The sequence below is a fragment of the Mirounga angustirostris genome, unplaced genomic scaffold (genome assembly GCF_029215605.1).
Source record: "Mirounga angustirostris isolate CCGP_5_RB_7025 unplaced genomic scaffold, mMirAng1.0.hap1 SCAF_12, whole genome shotgun sequence".
Classification (NCBI taxonomy): Eukaryota; Metazoa; Chordata; class Mammalia; order Carnivora; family Phocidae; genus Mirounga; species Mirounga angustirostris.
In genome coordinates this window covers 11,564,601-11,588,818 of record NW_026991720.1, presented here as the reverse complement: position 1 = coordinate 11,588,818, position 24,218 = coordinate 11,564,601, and the positions used below count along the sequence as shown (strand labels likewise).

At 42.9% G+C, this 24,218-nt stretch overlaps 1 protein-coding gene and 1 long non-coding RNA gene across 4 annotated transcripts in view; both read left to right on the top strand.

The window, feature by feature from the left end:
- Positions 1–24,218, top strand: part of LOC135362231 (uncharacterized) — a 248,167-nt gene that overhangs the window by 23,405 nt on the left and 200,544 nt on the right. For all 3 annotated transcript variants that reach the window (XR_010406711.1, XR_010406710.1, XR_010406712.1), the window contains exon 3: positions 2,875–2,998. This is a non-coding gene — a long non-coding RNA (uncharacterized LOC135362231). The remainder of the gene's footprint in view (positions 1–2,874; positions 2,999–24,218) is intronic.
- Positions 15,346–24,218, top strand: part of TAS2R60 (taste 2 receptor member 60) — a 25,081-nt gene continuing 16,208 nt past the window's right edge. The window contains 4 exon segments of the mRNA XM_064575617.1: positions 15,346–15,992; positions 15,994–16,131; positions 16,133–16,445; positions 16,448–16,575. Coding sequence (XP_064431687.1) covers positions 15,957–15,992; positions 15,994–16,131; positions 16,133–16,445; positions 16,448–16,575 — 615 coding nt within the window. The 5' untranslated portion in view covers positions 15,346–15,956.

Genomic DNA, 24,218 nt, shown 5'->3' with positions numbered 1-24,218 from the left:
AATCCTAAAGAAATGAGACTGTATACAAGTCCGAATGCAGGTCTTTGATATTGCCCCGTAGGAAAGTGGAGGTGGTGGCTTCTTCCGCACACGTCTCCAGATCTTGTGTGAGCTGTCACGGCACAGTGGTCTTGTCATCAAGGAAGCTTCTCCGGCCACCCTGGCCCTGAGCTACCTGTCTAAAGCATGTCTCCCGGGGGGAAAGAAGTTCCATGCGATCGGTGACTTAAAGGCTTGACTTTCTAGGGTTGAGGGAAAGACCATGTTCCTTGGAGGTGGGACTGCGCCTCTCAGTCCGGGGGCCGCAGGGCACAGGTGGTGATGTGAGAACACGGGCAGGCGGAGCAGTGGCTAGGATGGACAGCGACAGCGGGGAGCCCGACAGCTGAGGGAGCAGAACCCTGCACAGCTGTGTGGGGGCGAGGAGGCCCATGGGGGGCCGGGGGTGGAGATGCACAGACCAGACTGGCAGGGCACGCGGAGCCTAGTGCCATTGAGATGCGTCATTTGCCCCCCAGGCTGTTGCAACCTGGGGAGATAGCTGTTACTACTACAGACAAATGTGTTTTTTTCTGTTAAGAACATCTTCCAAATTGGGCTATGTGAATGTACTTCTCTACTGACGTAGGTGCCTCATCAAAGGGTGAGTTCCAGATTTTTTTGTTGTACTTATTATTGACGGCAGGCCCAGTGAACGCTGGAGGGGGGCAGTTTTTGCGACCTTAACCCCCCGACCCCAAGAGCACTCTGATTTAGTCACGTGGGATCATGGGATGGGTGCCCGCCTCTTCGGAGGGCATCAAGCTCTCTACCCTGCCATGATGAAAGAAGGCCCAGGAGTTCCTCCCAATCCTCCTCTGATGCTCCTGCCTCTTCTGGTTCTGTGTCTGGGGTATCCTAATGCTTAATCCAGTCTTGGTCTGGTGCAGACGGAGGGAGCCCAGTTTGACTCAGGCCCACCTTGTTGGCTGCATGAAATTGGCTTTCCTCTGCTGGGTGAAGGTTTAGGACCTCCTTTATAGCTAATGGTAATGCAGCGCCATCCCCTGCGGTGGCAAACCTTTGACTGAAAGGTGGGACCCAGGTGATACCTTTCCTAGCTCTCGTGCAGAAGGATGCAGTCATGCAGGCATGACCGACTGGTGCTGAGGGGCTCAGGGCGCCGCGGGATGGGCTCAGAGAGCCCTGCGCCTGCTTGCCCCCCGGGAAGTCGCTCTAGCAGGAGAGGCCGCTGTTGCTGCCCAGGTCACCCCGAAGTTCAGGCCAGGGACACAGAGTGACAGCCATGAGAACGTGGCCATAGCTTTCCTCCCCCTGGCACTTCTTTTCAAAATCTTTATTTTAGCGATTTTTAATCATGTTGCAGATGTCTGCATTCATTTTCTGTGTGTATATTCGAGCATTACAAATAAAATGGAAACCCACCTTGACTACCATTCCTGACTCTATCCCCTTGTTATTGGCTCATTTTGTAAACTTTCAGACGTTTCCTCCATGCATTTTTCTCTCTCTACGTGTATATCATCATACATAGTTTTGTGATTTTGTGCGTATATCTTTATATAAATTGGTATTACCTGTGTATGCTGTATACGTTTCCCTGAAATAGTTTTCTTCACTCAACTGTCTTAGAGATTTTTCCATATCAGTTTATATAGATTTAGCTAATACTTTTTTTTTTAAAGATTATTTATTTATTTATTTGACAGAGAGAGACACAGCGAGAGAGGGAACACAAGCAGGGGGAGTGGGAGAGGGAGAAGCAGGCTTCCCGCGGAGCAGAGAGCCTGATGTGGGGCTCGATCCCAGGACCCTGGGATCATGACCTGAGCCGAAGGCAGACGCTTAACGACTGAGCCACCCAGGTGCCCCGATTTAGCTAATCCTTTTAATTCTTGCAGAGTATTCCAAAGTATATGTAATTAAAGATAATCTGTCTGGACCAATGCCCCCTTTTTATAAAATATTGGGAAATACCTCCTATATTATCCTGAAGTGAAATTCATAAATAAGATGGCTTACTTAAAATATGACTTGAAATCTGTACGGTATTCTAACTGTAGCATAATGACACAAAGAAGCGCAATTTATAATAAACTAGTGTGTTATTTTGATGTATAAATGGCTCATGCATACTGGCACAGATGACGTCATAAAGTAGACAGATGTTTGCACCAGGTGTGGACTTAGGGGAGGGCTAGAGCCCCTCATGAAGACCGATTTAGGTGTGTTTGTTGCTGATTTGAATACTTGGGGTGATGTTGCTATCGATTTTAGGATTTCTCTGAGATGATGAACAACTTGTGGCAAAGATTCAAACTTAACCAAGTTCTGATGTGTCCGTTTATTTGGTGGTTCCATTCTTAGAAAACTCATTGCATATTACAGTTGTGTAAAAATTACTTTGTGTTTGTATATAACTGAGTTAAATTCTTGGCTCAGATGTTCTTCACATATAGGAGTGTCTGGCGGGACACCCAAAGTTCTTGCTGGCTGGGAAAATTCTTCACTGTGCGGGGTACATCGTGGCCTCCCACCAATAAAGGCCAGTAGTAACCCCAAAGATGGTGCAAATCTAAGCACCCACATAAATTTCCCAAATATCATTTAGAGAGGGTTACACTGTCCTCATTAAGAACCACTGATCTGATGATGACATTTACGCTTTTCTTCCCTCTGGATTTTGGCTGTTATAAACAGAGCAGCGAAGAATATCATTATATATGCCTCCTTATGCACACGTCAGAACAATTCTTCAGGGAAAGATAAATCCCCGTCATTTCAACCGAGGTGCTCTCACGCATCAGCAGGAGCATGAAGCAGACCTTCTCTAGAGGATGCCTATTTCTCTTCCACTTCTTTTCTCTTTTCCAGGTGTTTTCCAGACCTGGGTCAGAGCGGGTTTCAGTTCATGGATAAGCCAGAGCCATGGCTTCCTTTCCATCTCTGGGAATGCAGCCCTTCTCTGGGGGAGGTGGTTCTTACCCGTCCGCCTAAGGTAGGTGGCACATTCATGATTTCAGAGAGCCCACCTTCCTCTTCCACAGAGGCTGTCCTCAGTGAGTGCGGCTCATCTGCCATAATGTACCTCTCGATTTCTACTGTAGGAGGTGATCTCTGGTGGGACGCCCTGCTGGTGGGGATGCCACTACTTGCCAAAATGTCAAGCTTGGAATAGGAGTAAAATATCAGGAACTATTAGGTTGATTTTTTTTTTATTAATGAGGTATCATAATTGTGCATATTGAAAATTATGAGTAGCTTGAAGGTGTTTCTTGGAGAGCTGGTGAAGTTGGACTTGTTCCCAGAGAGACTGATGAAAAAAGGTAGAGGTTTCCAGAGAGCGACTGGGAACAAGAGAGAAGGGTCAGAGATGTGGCCTCTCAGCCTGGCAGGGAACTTGGAGGACATTTCGTCCGAGTTTTGATGCCCTTTCCACGAGCGGGTCCCCTTTCAAAAGCCTCAGATGCAGCAGGGTACTGCTGTATGTTCTAAGAGAAAGAAGCAGGATTCCAAAACATTACAAAAAAGCTGTGAAAAGAGTTGAGATTTGTTCACAAGTAAGGAACAGAAAAGGCAGTTTTTTGTAAATGAGGAAAAACTCTGGAGCAGGAATGTCGTGGGAATGTTTCCCTTCAGAAAAGGAAACCAACAGGCTGATAGCAAGGAGTTTGCATTGTGTTTCTTTTGCTTTGTCTCCAGTATCTTTCCTGGGTTGTGGTTCTTTTACTCAATCACTATTATATAGGGCTTAGCCATGGACACAAATATTTTTATACATATTGCCTCATCTAATGTTCACAGAGTTGCAAGTATTTATGACTACAATCGTACACACCCAGGTGGAAGAAGAGGAGGAGACAATCGTAGGTTACAGGCTGAGAAAGTGACAGAAATGAAACCCAAGCCCAGGGCTTCCAAATCTACATTTTATGCCCTTTACAACAAACCAGCTCTAAATGAATTGGAACTCGTAGAATGTTACGATGAACATCGTGTTTTTGTGTTTTTCTTGGGAGTGTCATGATATTTTCTCAGACTCTCTAATGTTTGCCTGCTTGGGTGTCTTTACTCGTTGTCCCCTGGTGGTAAATAAGAAATATTATGGGGAAGAGGAGAAACAGGAAGATGAGAAGACACTTGTTCATTACTCCAAACAGCAATCTTGGTTCAGAAATTTGAGACTCAGTCACTGAAAAACGGCAAGGAGATCAAGCTGGTTTCTTTTGGTCCCACCAGGCTCTGGGACACATCATGTGGCGATGTGGCATCCCGGTCTCCCATTCAGGGCAAAGGCAGAATGGCAACAGCTTCACTGTATTTTCCTGAGGAAAAACACAGAGGTATAGACAGTGTATCTAATAATAAAGAGCAAAATCTGGAGCACATATGGCATCCCTGAATAAGATTAAATGAGAAAATGATGTGTGCAAATGTGCTTAGCAGAATGCCAGCCACAATTAGGTTTTCAATGAATGTTGGTTCAATTTGAGATTGTATTTTTTTCCTAGAGCTCCCTACTTAATGCCTTGTGATTAAAAAAAAAAATGCTCTCTTCTGACTTTGATTCCTATGGTCTGATGGGGGAAACTGAACCAGTCTACCAACCTACCTACCTGGGAGCCCAGTACCCAGTCCCTACTGGGTCCACACTCCCTCACCCAGTGTTCCTATAGCAATTCTGCAATCCTTCCCTAGGGTTACCCAGTTGGACACCTGACCACTACAGCCCACTGAAGTCTATTTCCTTTGTTTCTGTACAGGCAGACAAAATGATGGGAGCTCTCTGAGGGGATTGTCAGGAGTCACTGGACAATTGGGAATGCGTTTTTAAACTCCTTTATTAAGTTTAAGAGGAAACACGTAAGCTCCCACATCATGGTGGGAACACAGTGGTTGCTATGTTCTTCTTTTGCCTCTTTATTTTATCCCCCAATTCCCAGGACCGCCACACCACTAATCGTGGTATATAGGTCAGCACAGTTTGGCCTCATCCTAGGAAGTGTTTCATAATATGCTACCACCAACACTCGCTCCCGTCCCATGCCTCCTTCACCCCATGCCTCCAGGGAGGTATATGATGGATGGGGGCTGTTTGAGGATCCCAGGAGGGACAAGATAGAGGAGTGTGAAGACAAAAAAAGTTAGGAGAACAATCACATTTGAACAATAGAAAATCTTAGATTATGATTTTTTTTTTTTAGTGGAATGATTAAGCCATTTTAGAAACATGACTCCTATATTAACTTCTGCCCTTTCTTCCTCCAAATGATTATGAAAAACACATACTTGGAAGATTTTAATAAGATTATGAGTAATATTAGATCATTATAATTCCTGTTTATGGAGGATAGCACTCCAATACTTAATTGCAAGAGGAAAATGAATCCGTGCTTCTAGGAAGCACTGCTATTAACAAAAACCAAGGAGGAATAACTTGGCTATATTTGCCTCTAGCTCTCTCCTTGTTGTCTTTTCTCATTTTTTTTTTCCTTAAGATTTTATCAAAGTTATATATACATGTAGTTTAAAGAGCTAGATATTTCTACCAGTTTGTTTTGAAAAAGAATGGTTCTTGCTCCCATTCTCTTCCAAACCCCCTCTTTCCCAAAGCAACTGCTTTCACTGCCTTCAGCCATGTGTGTGTGTGTGTGTGTGTGTGTCTTGTCTCTAAATTATACGCTTGTAGTGCTACTTTTGATTTCTCAGTCTCCGGCGTACTTTCCACTATGGAATATGAAAACTTAGTTCTTCCTTACCCCATTTCCATGGCAGACCCTTTCTGTCTCACTTTTCAATGTCATTTTATTGTAATGTTGGCTAAATTAATATTCAGTATTTGAAATGTTATGACTGTCATAGTAAGAAATATACATTTGGTCCCTGCCTCTGGTGCCTGATATAGACCTACTAAAACCCTTGTAATTTCTTGAGTGATAGGGGTGCTAGGAGCATTTTTTGTTCCAGTATATAGTCTTTGACCCTAGTTCCTGAGCCAAAGCTTCTGAGACCCTTGGAATCTCTGGAGTGATAGGAATGTCTTTTATTTTTTTTAAGATTTATTTATTTATTTGACAGAGAGAGAGAAAGAGAGAGAGCATGCATAAGCAGGGGGAGCGGCAGGCAGAGGGAGAGGGAGAAGCAGTCTTCCCCCCGAGCAGGGTGCCTGATATGGGGCTCCATCCCAGGACCCTGGGATCATGACCTGAGCCTAAGGCAGATGGAAGGCAGATGCTTAATGGAATGAGCCACACAGGTGCCCCAGGAATGCCTTTTTGAAGCTAATAACATGACTGGTGGCTGGGGGCCCCTAGCATCAGAATGGAGCTGATGATAGAAAGACCCAGACATGACTAGAAGGTTGGAACTCTGAGCCTCACTTCCAGCCTCTGGACATTGGGTCGATCACTGGTGGCCAATGATTTAATCAATTGTACCTACATAATGAAACCACCATACGATCCCTAAACGAGGAGGTTCAGAGAGCTTCCTGGTTGGTGAACACATTCAAATGCCAGGAGGGTGGGGAACCACAACTCCATGGAGACAGAAGCTCCTACACTTGGAACTCTTCTGGGTCTCACCCTATGTGCCTCTTCATCTGGCTGTTCATCTAAATAGTTTGTAATAAACCAGTAAATATAAGTAAAGTGTTTCCCTGAGTTTTGTGAGATGCTATGGCAAATTACTGAACGTGAGGAGGAAATGTGGGAACCTCCACCTTATAGCTGGTTGGTCAGAAGTACGAGTGACAACCTGAGCCTTGAGACTGGCCTCTGAAGCAGGTGCAGTCTTGGGGAACTGAGCCCTTAACCTGTGGGTCTGTACTAACTTCGAGTAACTAGTGTCGGAATTGAATTGTAGGGCACCCCAGTTGATGTCTGGAGAGTTGGAGAATTGGTTGGTGTGAGAAACCCCACTCCCCCAATTTGGTGTCTGGTGTTGCAAGTAGAGAAACATGTTTTCTTTTAATGGCAGTGTAAGTGTTATTAAAGAAAAAATGTTATTCATGATGGAACTATGCATTCCACAATTACTTTTTCTTTCCTGTACACATTTTTGTTTTCTGTAGAGTTAATAATTGCCTTGTTTTATTTGCTTTTTGTTTTCAAACTCTACATCAGTGGTCTAAATCCTTCTCAATAATTTCGGAAACATTTAGTAGTCTAAGATTTTATTTGCCTGAGGAAGTCTCTCCTGGGGCCTCTTGTTTTGTTCCAGTCTGGAATTGTCCCCATGCTCGGTGTACCTCCCTCTGCCCTGAGATCTGCCTTTACAATCGTCCTGGTGATCCCCTTTGCCTCTCTCTCATCCTTTAGCATTGTTAGAATAAAAATTATATATTATATATTAAGTAAAGTGGGCCTAAAATGACTATAAAAAGCATAAGCATCTGTAGACAGAGACACGTCCACATAGAGACACATTATCACACATACTCAGAGAACAGTGAACCACTCATTTTGCAAGACTTAGAGCCAAAAGAACAGATTTTCAGGTTGTTAAATAAAGTATTCAATTTCTTGAATTAGAATAAAATTAGACTCTGGGTCTCCTTGCAGACAAACTTTATCATTGCAAAAATAGCTTTAGAATGCTATTCTTTTTTTCAGTTGAAAAGAAAGTGCATAAATTTACTTGAATATTAGGCAATATTTAACTATGCTTATACATTTTGATAATCGGGTATTGTAAACTCGGGTTTACTTTTATTTATTTATTTATTTTAAAGATTTTTTATTTATTTGATAGAGACACAGTGGGAGAGGGAACACAAGCAGGGGGAGTGGGAGAGGGAGAAGCAGGCCTCTTAAAGAGCAGGGAGCCTGATGCAGGGCTCGATCCCAGGACCCTGGGATCATGACCTGAGCCAAAGGCAGAAGCTTAACAACTGAGCCACCCAGGCACCCCCAGGTTTACTTTTAGAAAGCTACAATTCTATTTTATACTAGATTGTTATTAGATTCAATGTTTTATTCAAAATTATTTACCTGAATATATGAGTGAGAGGAGGTCTGTAGGGGCAGAAGAATATTTCAAGCTTATTCTGCTGGGGAATCATTATTAAATTAGTGCATAATTGAGCTTCATGTTTATGCACAGTGTAGCCTTTAAAAATTATTTCCTTCCTCCTCCACCTCTCCCTGGCACAGACAATCAATTACCTGATGAAATCGTGGAAGAATGTGGAAGTATTTGCACACTGCAGGTCACTCAAAGGTCCAGTGGGGAATGGACACCAGAACTTACAAATGCTGTTAAATGAAATATGTATTTTCACATGTCACTAAGGTGACCCAGTGTGTTTTTTAATGTAATAAGAAAAAAATAAAACAAAAAAACTCCCTCATGAACAGAAGCCAAAAAAATCCTTTACTAGTGTAGAGAGTCAAAATGAAGGAAGTGCAGGTAGGTCTCTTCAGAATTGTCCACTTGAATCTGACCTTCTGCTGTTATGTGTTGACACCAGCAAAATTTCACAGGGGACTCAGGCATCATGCTAAAATTTTTTTTGACAATTGTGCTATAAAAGGATTCGTCAGTTTTATTTTCAGCCATGAGACACCTTTAGAAAACAGAAACATGCCCCAAATTGTGGTGAGAAACACATGGTATTTGGATTGGTGTTGCATATTGGAAGGAGTCTCAAAAACAATGAAGAAAGTTGTCCTGCTTGTGGTCTCTTTTGGAGGTAGACTCTGCATGGGACATGGGACATCTCTAAGACACATCTAATGGAGCACTGAGAGATGGACGAACAGGTGCCTGTGGAAGGATACTCTTTCAACCTGCTTACAGATGAGTACGGAAACAAAAGAAAACATCACTTGTAGAGCTGTCAACTGTAGAAAAGGAAGAATCCTGGGAAAACCATTTCTGGCAAAGTATTTGCTTTGATGACCGTGCAAGTCACAAAGTTGACTGTGAACACACAGGGGATACTTGGTTACATGTGATTGCAACAGGGCGTGTGTGCCATGGCCTCAACTTGCTTCTTGATGACATCATGAAGCTGGCCTTTCACCAGAAGGATTCCAAGAAGAGCCAAACTATTGTGAAACTTGCAGGAGCCACTCACTGCTGCTGTCTTCAAGGAAAAGACAGGGGAAAACATGCAAAGAACTAAATCAAGACACTGAAGCTGAGTTGCAAAACCATTGATCAGAGTGGATTATATGCTCTTTGGTGATGTTTTGAGTAAAACTGAAGCAGCTCTTCAAGCAAATGCCATATTTGAGAGGTGGCCATACCTCTTTTCCCTGAGGTTCCTATAAATGTTTATTCTTGTTTTTATTCTCTTCCATCTTTCACAGTAGACCTCTCACTGTGGAATTTTGAGTGAGACCATGTTCAGTGGGAGAGAAGGCCTTTATCTGTGAGTGGCCTTGGGGAGGATCGTGACTCCAGGATCTCTGATATTGGAAGAGGAGACTCCCTTCCCTGCTTCTCCTCCTCCACCTCTGCTTCCTTCTACTCTCCTCTCTCTTCCCTCTTTCCCCTTTGCTTTTTTATGTTTCATGTTTTGAAGCCTTCTTGCCCCTTTAAAAACCCACCTTAGCTGGGTTCTTCTCCATTGCTCCCTGATCTGGACCAGTGTCCCTCTGTGTTTGGCAGTGGAGGCAAAATGTAATATGTGTAATCACCTTATAAACAGCAAGGTGTTCTAACAAGTTGGTTGTTATTCTCTTACTGACCCCCCACCCCCACCCCATGGGCTTGTTCTGAGCTCCTGTTGTCATCCCAACTCTTGCTTCCCTGGCTCCAGCTGTATGTCCATTCTGGATCTGGTCTCCCAGTTTCCCTTCTCTGTCTTTCCCTTCTCATGACTTATATACTCTCTCATTTCCTCAGAGCCTTCTTAGGAAAGGAGTAATTTTGGTTTGCTAAGCACATTGAAGCTAAGGCATTAATGGCTAACAGATTTGATGTTAACACATCAGGGATATTCACATTTTAACTGGAGACTCCTCAAACTTCAATATGGAGCCTGCCAGTGAAATTTTAGGCAGCATGAGCAGTCAGTGGAAGGGAAAATGAGCCTTTTCCTGGTGCTTGTGCATATGGATGACTTCTTACTCCATGCATTCAAGAGATGGGCCTTATTGTAATGTGTACAGGCTAGTGAATAAAATATTAAACTGGGACATGAAGCGTCGGGCAAGGTTTGTGGTTAGGGGAGCCAAACAAGGATAAGGACATCTTTTAAAGAAAAGTTAGGAAAAAAAATAATATGGTTAAGAAATAAAGTATAAAATATGAGTATATTCAATCACCCATGGAGTCTCTCTTCTGTTAACATCTCCCTGCCTCTGGCTCTGGTAAGGAGCAGGCAAATACAGGTTAAGCAAATATAGACAGCAAGTCATTGAGCTGGGAGTGATTTGCATGCCGAGAGAGATCACAGGGATCGTCTTTTCAAATCCTGCAGTACTGGAGGTGTTTGCTAGCAGCTGGGCTTTTGCGTGAATCCAAGGAGAGAGCTTTTGGATCTCTCGTCTCAACAGAGTGGCTTGGCCAGAGAGGCCACTTTTCCTTGTGGATGTGTCCCAGTGTGAGCAGAGCTTTCTGGAGAGGATGCCCTCCTCACCTGCATTGATCTTCATGGTCATCTTCTTCCTGGAGTCGTTGGCTGCAGTGCTGCAGAATGGCTTCATAGTTACTGTGTTGGGCAGGGAGTGGGTGTGACGCCAGGTGCTGCCCGCAGGTAACATGATTATGGCCTTCCTGGCTGCCTGGTTCTGCCTGGATGGGGTGGCCATCCTTAACAACCTCTTGACCTTCTTTGAAATGGACTATTACCACATCTGGAACTTCATCAACACTCCTGCTTCCTGTCGCACTGCCTGGCTTGCCGTCTTCTACTGTGTGAAGATCGCTGTCTTCTCCTACCCTGTCTTCTTCTGGCTGAAGTAGAGGATTTCTCGGTCAGTGCCCAGGCTGCTGCTGGGCTCCCTGGTCTTCACTGGTCTGACAGTCATCTCATCAGCCATTGGGACTAGAATTCTTATGGCTCCCCGAGTTCCCAAGGAAACAGCATCCTGGCTGATACAGTACAGCCCTTCTATTGGTGTTTTATTCTACCTCGTGCAATGCTTACGTGGTCAGTCCCATTCCTCCTGTTCTTGGTGTCCATGCTCTTGCTCATGTTCTCACTGTGCCAGCACTTGGGGCAGATAAGGGACCATAGACTGGGCCCACGTGATCCTAGCACACAGGCTCACACCATGGCCCTGAAGTCACTTGTCTTCTTCCTTGTCTTCTATACCTCATATTTCCTGTCTCTGATTGTTGTTTCTATGAACATCACAGCCTTTCAGAGTCACTGGTACTGGGCCTGGGAAGTGGTGACCTATGCAGGCATCTGTCTGTACTCCAGCATCCTGGTGCTAAGCACCCCTAAGCTGAGAAAGGTCCTGAAGACCAGGCTTTGGAAAGCTCTGGACAAAGGCTGGTCTGTCTCAAGTTCTCAGTATCAATAATCATTATCTGTGGACAAGCCCATGAGTGGTGAGAAGCTGTAAAGTTTGGGCACTGTCCTTCTCTCTTTTCATTTCCCTCTTTCTTTCCTACTCCTTCCATGCCCTATTAATTCTTTTTGCACCCCTCTCTGTTCCTGCCATTCCATCCACTGCTCCTAGCACCCAGTGTGTGTCCCAAGCCACCCTAGGCTGGTATGTTGGCCTCATTGCCTCATAGACCTCTCATACCCTCTATATGAGCAGCCATTATAAAGCTCTCCAAGCATCCTTTGGGTCAGACTGCTTTTTGGAGACCTGTAATGGTTGTCGGTTGTCTCTGTGGTCAACCTGAAGTGTTTTTTTTAATGGTGGCATAGATTGTCCTACACCATTCCACACACAACTTCCCTCCTCACTACTGTTCTGCTGTCAGCTCAGTCTCTCCACTCCAGCCCAGTAAAGATTCTTTCCATCTCCCCACATCTCCACATCTTCTTCACTCTAGCCTGTGGTCATTTGTCCCATCTGGAACTTCCTTCTTTCCTTTGTCTGCCATTGTCCATTCCCTTCTTTTGTGCCCAGCTTATGACTGATTCCACCCATGGAGTCTTTTCAGTTTGATCCCATGGAAGGCTGAGGGTGTATAGGAGTTTCCCACCACTCTAGGCCCTGCCCATGATATTGCATGTTTGCTATATGTTGAATTAAAAAGAATTGTCTGATGTGAAAATGCTTTTAGGTTTTGGCCAACAGAAGATAGAGAAGGAAAACAAAGTAAGTTTGCTACTGTTCTTAATTTTGATAATCCTTCCCTTCCTGTCTGCTCACCCAGGAGGTGGATCCTGAATGCCAGTGCCTAGGATGTAAGTCTCCAAATTGGGGTGTTTGCATCCCAGAGTTGTGTGCACAATGATCCACTGAATGTGGAAAGAAAAGTGTGGCAACTCCAATTTCCACTTATTTTTATCTCATCCTTTTAGTTCCTTTTTTTGTGTATATATTTTATGATGTACAGAATATATTAGTAAAGTACACATGCATGTAGTTAAATAAATATGCATATGGTTGGATTCATGTCTTAAATTTGTTTTGCTGATGGAATTAATTTTAAAAACGTATGTAGACCAAAAGACTAGAAAAGGGTTGGGTGGGAGCAGTGAAGGCAAGAGCAGCAGCGGTATCTGTATCCACAGACCACTCATCTGGAAGCACCTGGAAGACTGCCTTGCCATGTCTACTGTTTCCTGGAACAGTGGAGTTCCAGAACTGTACTGAATGTCTTGGGTGGGGAGAGGATGGTGATGTGACTCTAATGTCCTGCGACATGTTCACAGCCCTTTGAGTTATGCCAGGTCTAGTGGGCTTATCTCAGGACAACCTTCTTGATTGGTTGATGTTCTTAACCTCCTTTCCCTAGGTTTTAGCTCATAAGAGCCCCCAAACACTTGGTGGCTCCATCTTGACCAAAAACATAACCCAGTTTCTCATCCTGACTTTCAAGGCTTTCTGTGGACTCTTCCCAGCCTGATACGCCACCATTCCCTTTGCTGTAGCCAAACTTGTCTGATTATTCCCTAGACATAAGGAAATTCCATCTCTGTCAGTGGCCCATGTCTCCTTCCTTGCAACATACAAGACAGCGTCTTTCTTGGACCCCAATGAAGGCTCTGCTGCTGCTATGCCCACTGAGCTCTTCTCAGAGTTCTTGGTGGGAACAGAATGCCGTATAACATTTCCAGCTGCAGCCTGGGAGTCCTCCCACTTTATCCCTCTCCGAGAGAGTCCTTGAGGTATGTGTTTCCCACATAGAGAATCTACTCCGGATTCCTACCTGTACCATCCCCACCATTACACGTATAAAGACCAGCTGTGAAAACTCAGAATTCTCAGACTTGGCTCCCACCTGAGAGAATAAGTCTGAATATGAGGAAGTAACATGCAGTGAACAAATAAAAAGCACAAACAACAGAAGAATCACTACAAAACACATTGCGTATTTCAATGCAAATGGTTATTTACCTTTTTGGATTAGCTTAATCTGCACAAAGTGTGTGGCCAGTTAATGTTGTGGTTTATGATTGGTGCATGAAAACACTCTGAGGGCAGGTACCTAGTTCACCGTTGTAGCCCCAGTGCCTTTCACAGGGTCCTTATGACATGGGAGATGCCTCGTAAATTGTTGTTGAATGAATCTTTTCAGTTGTACAAGCCATCGAAGATGTAGGAAGTGAATGGGAAGGACGAGCTTCCATACTGAGAGGTCTATGACTGGCCAAACTCCAGAACTGGGAGTTCATAGTTTGCCCCATTGCTCCAAGGTCCAGTAGGAAATGGCCAAATGTCAGCCAGAGGAACAAGGCTGAGGAAGAGAGCAGTTGGGAGCTCTATCTCCTGAAGATTTGCATCTTCACAGAAAGACAAGGTGAAAAAATACCTTGGTTCACTATCTCTCCTTTCTCTAGGAACACAGTATTCACCATAGCAAGGACTCTGTATTGGAAGAACAATTCTGCCTGGATCTTTGTTCCAGGTGGACTGGGACCTGGAAGGAGATGCTATGTTTTCTGCATTCTGTTCTCTATGGGGTTGTATGCATGGAACTGGTAGGATATAGTGCTGGCCAGGACAGGAATGTACTATAAAATACTCCTTCACTCTCATGTTACTTTATCTTGAGCCTTCAATATTGCCATATATGACCCAGAATAATTTCTCCTTGCCTATCTCCCTGTAGAAAAATTAATCTGCTTATCACTCACTTGGGTAAGTACTCACTTAATTGATTTTTTTTGACTCTTGGAACATCATTCCTATGAAAAATATAACTTTTGCTTACTCTGCCTTCCTCTGGTTAAAGTAGAGGGTACAAGAGTTGGTGCTCTTACTTCTACTGCATCTCTGATGCTCTCCTGAATTCTCCTTGGACTACTTGTCCCTCTACAGGATGGATGGAATGGCAGGTAGTTATTATAGTAACAGCTGTCATCATCACCTTAATTCTTCCTTATGCTTATGCAGATAATATAGATACATATTCACATATATTTGTGATCCATATATTTTATAGGTGAAGAAAGAGGCGTTCAGAAAGATTAAATGACTAGTCTGAAGATCCATAGATAGTGATTGTGACAAGACTCAAAACCTGGTCTCTGACTTCAGCTGAGGATGAAGATCAGAGTAAAGGATGTGTTGCTAACTATGGCAGAGATCTCTGGTCCTGGAATCAGTTTGGGTCTTGGTCTTTCCTCCATGTAACTATGACCTTAGTTGAGACTCTTAATCTATAATCATTTCTTTCTTTTATAATATTATTTTAATGTTTTCTTTCACTCTAAAAGCTGAGATTGTAGTCTTAGATTCTAGTTCAATCTTGACTTAGAACAGATAATACTTGGGGTACCTGGCTGGCACAGTTAGAAGAGCATGTGATTCTCTATCTGGGGGTTGTAAGTTCAAGCCCCATGGTGGGTGTAGAGCTAACTTAAAAAAAACAAACAAACAACAGATAGGGACACCTGGGTGGCTCAGTCAGTTAAGCATTTGCCTTTGGCTCAGGTCATGATCCCAGGACCCTGGGATTGAGTCCTGCGTTGGGCTCCTTGCTCAGTGGGGAGCCTGCTTCTCCTGCCTGCTGTTCCCCCTGCTTGTGCTTTCTCTCTCTCTCTTTCTCTCTGACAAATAAATAAATACATCTTAAAAAAAAAAAACCCAGATACTTTTTGCATCTTACAGATGGAGAAATTGAGGTACAGAGGGACTAACAACATACTCAGTAACTCATGGTGAGTCATTGTCCTGGGTTCTTTCTGCCACATCCCATTGGTTTTATTGCTATCCCAGTAGGGGTTCCTTCATGAAATGCCACTTAGGTCACTAATTATAAAATGTTGTAACAAAAAAGTCACCTGCCTGAAAATACATAATTGTCTCCTGTGTTCTTTTTGATGCTGATGGTCATGACAAGTTATAGGACTTGTACTAAACTCTTTTAGTAGAGGTTTAGCTCATTTTTCTATTGGAGTATTCCAAAAGCACCTATTTCATAAGGTCGTAGTGAGAACTAACACAGTGGAGAACACTTAGAACAATGCCTGGAATGAACAATCAACCAGCGAATGTGAGCTCTGACTGTTGACAGAGGATTTCCTCACAGAGCTGCCAGCAGGTGTGCGGTCATGTAGGTGTCAACTTAGAGGAGTAGAACCTAAATGCGAGTGCCTGCCTGGTATATTATTCACACCAATGTTGACATGGGCAGAGGAAGGGCAGGGAAATTCAGGGGCAGGCAGGGGGACTTTTGAAACTGAGCCTTAGCAATATTTGCATCTGTTCTGAGAAGAAGAAACTCTTTACCCTCAGGAGTTGGCCCATGTCCTCTACTCTGTCCTCTACACTTGGGGGCAGCTGGAGGGGCAAACGTCATGCAGGACCTTGCAGAGCCAACGAACAGGAATAGACCTTGAAGTCTTGGGACCCATCTTGTCCACAGGAGAGATGAATGGAGATGACATGGTTCCAGAACCTCCAGTGACTGACTGATAAGAGAGCCATCACCCTGGCTATCATTTCATTTCATTTTATTTTTTTGTTCCTGGGGACAGCAGTGAGCAACGGCTTCTTCATCACTGTAACACTGAGCATGGAGTGGTTGCTACAGAGAACACTGTTAACCTTGTGATAAATTATTAGTCAGCCTGGGGGCCTCTTGCCTCTGTCTGCAGTGGGTGGTGATGAGGAAGAGCATTTATATTTTCCTGTATCCAATGGCCTTCCCATACAACCCTGTACTGCAGTTCCTAGCCTTCCAGTGGGACTTACTGAACACTGCCACCTTATGGTTCTTCACCTAGCTCAGCGCTTTCTGTTGCGTGAAGACCGCAACCTACACCCTCCCCATCTTCCTCTGGCTAAAACAGAAGGTGTCTGGCTTGGTTCCATGGATGCTGCCTAGTTCCTTGGGACTCTCCAGCTTGAGCACCATCCTCTTTTCATAGGCAACCAGAGCTTATATTACTACTTTTTAAGGAGAGGGTTGCAGTCTTGGAACGCCACTGGGAATACTATAAGATCATATGAGAAATCCTACTTCTCTTTAAAACTTGTTGCCTGGACAGTCTTTACTCTTGTCTTCCCTTTTTTTTTTTTTTTTTTTTTTAAGATTTTATTTATTTATTTGACAGAGAGAGACACAGTGAGAGAGGGAACACAAGTGGGGAAGAGGGAGAAGCAGGCTTCCCACCGAGCAGGGAGCCCAATGCGGGGCTTGATCCCAGGACCCCGCGATCATGACCTGAGCTGAAGGCAGACGCTTAATGACTGAGCCACCCAGGTGCCCCAACTCTTGTCTTCCTTGTTGGCATGGTTTTGCTCATGTCTCTAGAAAGACACACTAAGAAGGCCCTGCTGTCCATCCTGGCTTTCGTGACCCCAGTGCCCAGCCACACATCAAGGTTCTCCTGGCTCTCATCTCCTTTGCTAGCCTCTTCTCCTATTTTCTTCATGGTGCTCAGCATTGCAGGTGTTTTTCCATCTTGGAATTTAGGCACCGGGTGTGGCAGGCAGTGATTTATCTATGCATAGCTGTCCACTCCATCAGTGCTCTTGAGCAGCCCTAAGCTGAGAGGGTTGCTGGAGGGGGGCTGCTGTGTTGCAATTAATGAAAAACCTCAGACTCTACTGCAGAAGGCATGGTGCAATGGGACATGGCTTCTTTAAATCTCTTCGCCACTTTTAACGCTCTTTTCCTCTCTGCTACATTTAATGATGAGGAGAATAACTTCAATGAAATAGGATTTCAAGGTGAGATCGAAGGTCCTGAGATAATGGGCTGGCGTCACTGATTTACACTCAGCAAGCGTGTAGCTAATGCAGCTTTGTTCCCTGTGGGACTTGATGTGGCCAAAGAATCAGGAAACTTTTATTTTCCCTGTGATCAATCTCTTGGAGTTTAAAATTATCCCTTCCCCTCTCTTCCTTCCCCTTCCCTTCCCCTCTCCTTCCTCTTCCCTTCCCGTTTCCTTCCCCTCCCCTCCCCTCCCCTCCCCTTCCCTTCCCTTCCCTTCCCCTCCCCTTCCCGTTTCCTTCCTCTTCCCCTTCCTTCCCCTCCTCTCCTCTCCTTTTCTTTTCTTTCTCTCTCTCTCTCTTTTTTTAAATCACTTCCCTGTTTTCCAGCCATCTGTTGCAGTGAAGACTTCTGTGCAAGAGTTCCTGGTGTCTGAGCTCTCTTCACAGAGCATGGTCAATTTGTGCATGTGTGTGGCAGTATGTATTATCTGGGATTTGTATATTTGCAGATGACCCTTGGAGATCCCTATGAAAGCTAGGGGTTTCTGATTTCTATATATTGCTTATGTTCTCTGCAGTAGCCTACTCTCTTAGTCTGTTTTGTGAATGTTAAAGTCCATGAACCCAGAGGTGATTTCTTTTATGCTGATATTGAGACCTACTGAAATTTTTGATGGGGGAGGTTCATCTATATCTGACAAGATTTAAGAAGAAAAGACTTGGGTTTGGTTTGGTGAAGAGTGCAGGCTGCTTTTCTGCCTTCCATAGATCTTCTCAAACCTTCCTTAAGCTCAATTACCTCTTGAACCATTCAAACTGAGGTCCCTAACCTTCCCTCTATTTGCTTTAAAACCTGTAAAGCCTCATCTCCTCTTTTTCACTAGAAGACAGGTTTTCTAGAAGACCTGCTGTTGGCTTTTCATGGCTCTTTTTGCTTCTTTCCTATGCCCTGCTCAGTCAAGGATTCCCACTTCTATGTGAATCTTCAAACTTTCCCTCTTCATTGTCCTTACTTTCCTCAACAAATGTGCATCTTATCTTCTTTCCTGAAAAAATCCCCCCAATTCTTTTACCCCCTCAAGTGGCCACTCTGCTAATTAGTCACTTGCTGAGAATCACCCACCACCACCTCATGACCCCTTACAATCCTCTTCTGCTCCCCCATTCTGTTCAAATGTGTTTCTAAAGGACACAAAGGAGTTCCTAATTCCTAAATGTGATGTTATCCTCAGCCCGCATCTTCTTTTTAAGTTTATTTATTTATTTAAGCAATACTCTACACCCAGTGTAGGGCTCGAACACACAACCCCAAGATCAAGAGCCACAAGCTCTTCCGACTGAGCCAGCCAGGCACTCCATCAGCCCTCATCTTATGTCTCTACGGTATTTGCTTCTCTTCATAATAAGTGATTTCTTTAAAAAATATACTGATTAACAATACTTTTACAAAAGTAAAACCTGATCTTGATAGAAGATTTTTAAAAAAGGAAAATGAGCACCACTCATAATTGCCAATTATGAGTCCTGTGATGCTGTACTAGGTTCTCCCCGCTCTGCTGCTCCTCTTATGTCTTCCTCATACCTGCTCATCCTCCTGCCCCCTGGCTCTTTCCTTAGCCAGCCGTCTTCTTTGTCAGGGATTCATCTGCTCCTTTTTCTTTTGTGTTTACATCTGTTCACATAGCTTCATTTATGACCTTCATGCGAGTAATCAATCATCAGAACTTTGACCTTCCTCAGAACTCCAAACCTCTCTTTTCTTCCACTTCGGGCATCGCCACCGGATAGTACCATGAACATTTCAAATTTAGTGAGTTCTAAATGGATGTCTTTTCCCCTCTTCCTTTCCCTCCACCAACCCCCTTCACTGCTCAGTTGGATCTATTTCTTCTATTATTTATATCCAGTAAATCAGGCTTACCACCTCTGAGATAATTTTCACTCCCCATCTCTGCTGAGCCCTTGAACCTAATTAACAGCTTGTCTTCAATTGCTACCTCTGCAGTATCTCTATTGTCTGTCCCCTTCTTCCCATTTCTGTGGATTCTAGTTTAGATTAGACTGCCCTCCTCTCTCATTGGGACTGCTAAAATTTCTTCTTCACCACTTGCTCCATTACACTTTCCCCTCCCTCCCAATCAAAACTACCATTACCAGATTCATCTCCTGAAGGCATAATTAACCATTCCACCCACTCTCTCACTTCCTCTCAGTGTCTAGAAATGAAGCTTGGGTCCCTAAACCTGGCATTCACAAACCTCCACAATATGGCAATAATTTTATCTTTCTCTGTGTCTATTCTAGTAAAATACAATTTTGTAGCAAAATCTGGATTAACCTTGTTCCCAACATACCTGGAGCTTCCTCCCTGACATACTGAAATGTGCTCTCTTATCCCCCCATCTACCAGTGAAAATCCTATATAATTTTTCTCCCTATTTAACTTTTAAAGGTTAATCCAAATGGCTTCTCTTTAGGGAAGCTTTTCTGGTTTGCTACCCCCCAAGCTTTGCTCTCTCTGACCTTTGAAGACATATAAATGGGGTGTTCCTCAGTCATGAGATGAATTCTGTTTTTTTTTAAAGATTTTTATTTATTTATTCATGAGAGACAGAGAGAGAGAGAGGCAGAGGGAGAAGCAGGCTCCCAAGGAGCAGAGAGCCCGAGGCGGGACTCGATCCCAGAACCCTGGGATCATGACCTGAGCCGAAGGCAGACGCTTAACCATCTGAGCCACCCAGGCGCCCATGAATTCTGTTTTGTGGTGGAATGATCTATATTCATGTTTTATTCTCCCTAGTATATTTTTTAATTCTTTTTTTTTTTTTTAAGATTTTATTTATTTATTTGAGACAGAGAGAATGAGAGACAGAGAGCATGAGAGGGAGGAGGGTCAGAGGGAGAGGCAGACTCCCTGCCGAGCAGGGAGCCCGATGCGGGACTCGATCCTGGGACTCCAGGATCATGACCTGAGCCGAAGGCAGTCGCTTAACCAACTGAGCCACTCAGGCGCCCTATTTTTTAATTCTTTTTAAAGGATTTTATTTATTTATTTTAGAGAGAGAGTGCGAGTGGGCAGGGCAGAAGGAGAGGGAGAGGCAGAGAATCCTAAGCAGACTCTGTGCGGAGCGTGGCGCTGGACATGGGGCTCAATCTTATGACCCTGACATCATGACCTGAGCTGAAACCAAGGGTCAGATGCTTAAGTGCATGAGCCACCCAGGCACCCCTTCCTAGTATATTTTAAAGTATTTGAAAGCATTGGCTGCCTTGTATTCTTCTATGTGTCCCCTGAAGCACTTGTAAATACTTGATACATTGAGCAGAGTAATTCTACGGCACCTGGAACTCAGCCATAAGCACATGGACTTTTGTCTGTATATTTATTTCCAGGCTACCTACTACATTTTTAAGCTGATGTTTGAGCTGTATTTCCTTTGCTGACTGGCCAGCTTATTTTTGGAGGTCAAACTTATATTCTGTTTCTCTTTGACTAATGCTCAATGTAGAAATAATAAATGAGTAAGTGAGAGTAAGATATGCCTGATTTTGTGATGGCTTTACCTTGCTTCTTTCTTGTTCATTTACATGTTGCTAAGCAACTGTGAATGACTAGCTTAGCTCCTTCCTATGGGAATCTCAGTGAAGTGCCACTTCTCTTTGTTACTGACCCAGTCTCTCTTTCCAAAGCATCCTGTATAAGCTAATCTTTGTTTCTTCCTCTTTTCACATTGTTAGCCTAGGAGAACAGAACATCTACTAGAATCTGAATGATCTCCCCACAGGGACTAGTTCTCCCGGAGCTTGAACACACAGGGAAGCATAGAAGAGTAGCAGGGTTTGTTATATTTTTAAAATGCATAGTTAACTTATTATTATCATTAACTTGCCTGTAGTCCAATTTCATCATGCATTATGATGATGTTAATAATAATTATGAATGCCTATTTTATGTGAGGCATAGGATTAGGAAATTTATTTACTTATATCCCTTATATATTTAATTCTGAAAACAACACTGCAAAGTAGAAACTGAGGCTTAGAGAAGTTTACTGAGGTCTCATGGCCAGTGAATGATGGAAGTAGAATACCTTAATGCTATAGCCTTTAAGACAGTGTGGTATTGATGCAGGGATGGATAAATGCATCAATACACAGTCCAGATAATAGTTACATGGAAAATTATATGTGATAAGTAAGGCATCTTAAATCAGTGAGGGAAAAAATGGTCACTTCATAGTGTTGCAGTATATTGATACTACAGTTGGAAAAACAAAAATATAGTTAGAGCCAATATTTTATCCTAAATTGCGGATAGATTATTTTAGTCTGAATGTTATTTAATTTTTTAAAGCCTCCCTTTTTTTGATAACTCAGTTTTTCCTATATTTTGTTTCATGAAATATTGCCTTTAAATGTCACTGAAATGTTGACTGTTCTCTCCCCCACCTTTTTGTTTTTGTTTTTTAAAGGATTTTTTTTTTTTAAGATTTTGTTTATTTACTTGTCAGAGAGAGAGCGAGAGAGAAAAAATGCATAAGCAGGGGGAGCAGCAGAGGCAGAGGGAGAAGCAGGCTTCCCGCAGAGCTAGGAGACTGATGCGGGACTTGATCCCAGGACACTGGGGTCAAGACCTGAGCCGAAGGCAGATGCTTAATCAACTGAGCCAACCAGGCATCCCTCTCACCCACCTTTTTGGATGGCATTGTAGAATATGTAAATGCCTTCAGCTTCCACAATCTCGAAAAGCCCTATTTTCTTAGGCCTTCTTCTTCTCTCTCTTTTTTTTTTTTGATTGATTGATTGATTGATTGATTTTAGAGATAGAGAGCACAAGTGGGGGAAGGGGCAGAGGGAGAGAGAGAGAATTCTCAAGCAGACTCTCCACTGAGTGTGGACTCCAATGTGGGGCTTAATCCTAGGACCCTGAGATCATGACCTGAGCTGAAATCAAGAGCTGGACACTTAACCAACTGAGCCACCCATGTACCCCTCTTAGGCCTTCTTAGTAAAACTTGAAAAAGGAAGTTGTAATGGAAGTAATTGGTAAGTAATTGGCAAATTTGACTACAGAAAAATTTAAAACTTTTTAAAAAAGATTTGTTTATATGAGAGAGAGAGAAAACACATGGGATAGGGTGGGCAGAGAGAGAGGGAGAGAATCTCAAGTAGACTCTCTGCTGAGTGGGGAGCCTGACATGGGGCTCAAGCCTGAGGCCCTGAGATCATGACCTGAGCCGAAGTCAAGAGTTGGATGCTTAACTGACTGAGCCACCTAGGTGCCCCAACATCTAGAACTTTTTATGAAAAGATTATATAAATGTAAGGATCACCAAAGTCCTTCTCAATTTCAAAAGACAAATAACAGGTTGCCAGAAAGTACTTACAAACATTTTCAAAAGATAAAAGCTCTATCTCTAATATACAAAGAGCTTCTACAAATCAGTAAGAAAAATAAAAGCAAGCTAATAGAATTGTGGTTAAATGATTAAAAATAGATAATACAGATTGCCACATATACATGTGAAAAGCAGTTTATCATCACTGTTGATCAGGAAAATTAAAACAACAATAAACTACTAATATAAACACAGCTGCGTAAATCAGTGGTTTTCCCCTCCTTTCCCTGGAAAGCACTTAGAAGAAACAAAGTTGAAAGAAGATTCTGAAAACTTTAAGATGAGAGACAGATAATCCACAGATCTCAAATTATGTGAAATCACTACCAATCACAGGTGAGATCAGGCAGAGTCAAGAAAGAGAGTGAAAAGAAGAAGCCTGAAGGAAAGTAAGAGGGCCCAGCAGGGGCAGAATTAATATTCCAGCAAAATACACTTTCTGAAGAAAAGAGACACACCTTCAAATGCAAAAGACCCTTAGTATGCATGTGTGAGTTATCTATTGCTGCGTAAAAAATTCTCCTGACACTTAATGGCTTACCACACCTTTATTATAACCTCATAGCTTCTGCGGATCAGGAAGGCAGGCATGTCTTACCTGTCACAGGCTGCATGCAACTTCAGGCTCATCCGGGAAGGAGCCACTTTCCAGCAAACGTCTGCAGTTGCTGGCAGGATTCAGTTTCTCATGGGTTATTGGACTAAAGTATCAGGTCCTCATGAACTATTGGCTAGAGGCCTCCTTCAGTTCCTTGCCACATAACCCTCTCTGACTTCAGAGTGAACAGATGAGCTTGCCGCAGAGCCTCTGGAAAAGAGAGTACCAGTAAGAAAGAAGTCACAGACTTCTGTAACCTGGTTAATTATTTTTTTCATTATTGCTCATAGGTGGTAATCAATAGATGTGGTCAAAAGAAACAGGACTAAGAGAACTATATAAAATTATAATTATAAAGGTAAGCTCTAGAACAACAACAAAAAAACCTTTTCTTACGATTAATAGAACCACAAACAAAAATGAAGAAACATACAACAAATACAAACACAATAATTACCCCCTTCCCTGTAAATTTTTATAAAGAAAACACAGACCATAAAATAATGTACTAGAACTAAGACGAAACATAGGGGATATAAAACTAAGTAAAAATGGGCTTATACTTAAAAGAGAATGGTCTTCAGATTGGCTCAGAAAGCAAAACACAACTCTATGTTTCTAAGATCCATAAAAACGAGAAAGTTTGAAAATAACTGAATGAAAAATAATATTTCCAGAAAATGCAAACAGAAGGGATTCATACCTAAAATGATCAAATGGGACAATAAGATAAGTTTTTAATGTTAAGAGGTAATATACAAAATTAAGATAGAATTAGTATGAATATATGGCAAATAACAGCAGCCACATTTATAAAGCAGAAATTACAGGAAATACAAGAAAATTTGAGCAGATTCACTAAAAGCAAAAGACTATCTTTGTCAAGCAGAGAAAAAATAAGTATAACCAAGTAAGTTAGCTTTTATTGATAGATATTAAACTCTACACACCCAGAGAACACAACTCTGCAAATAC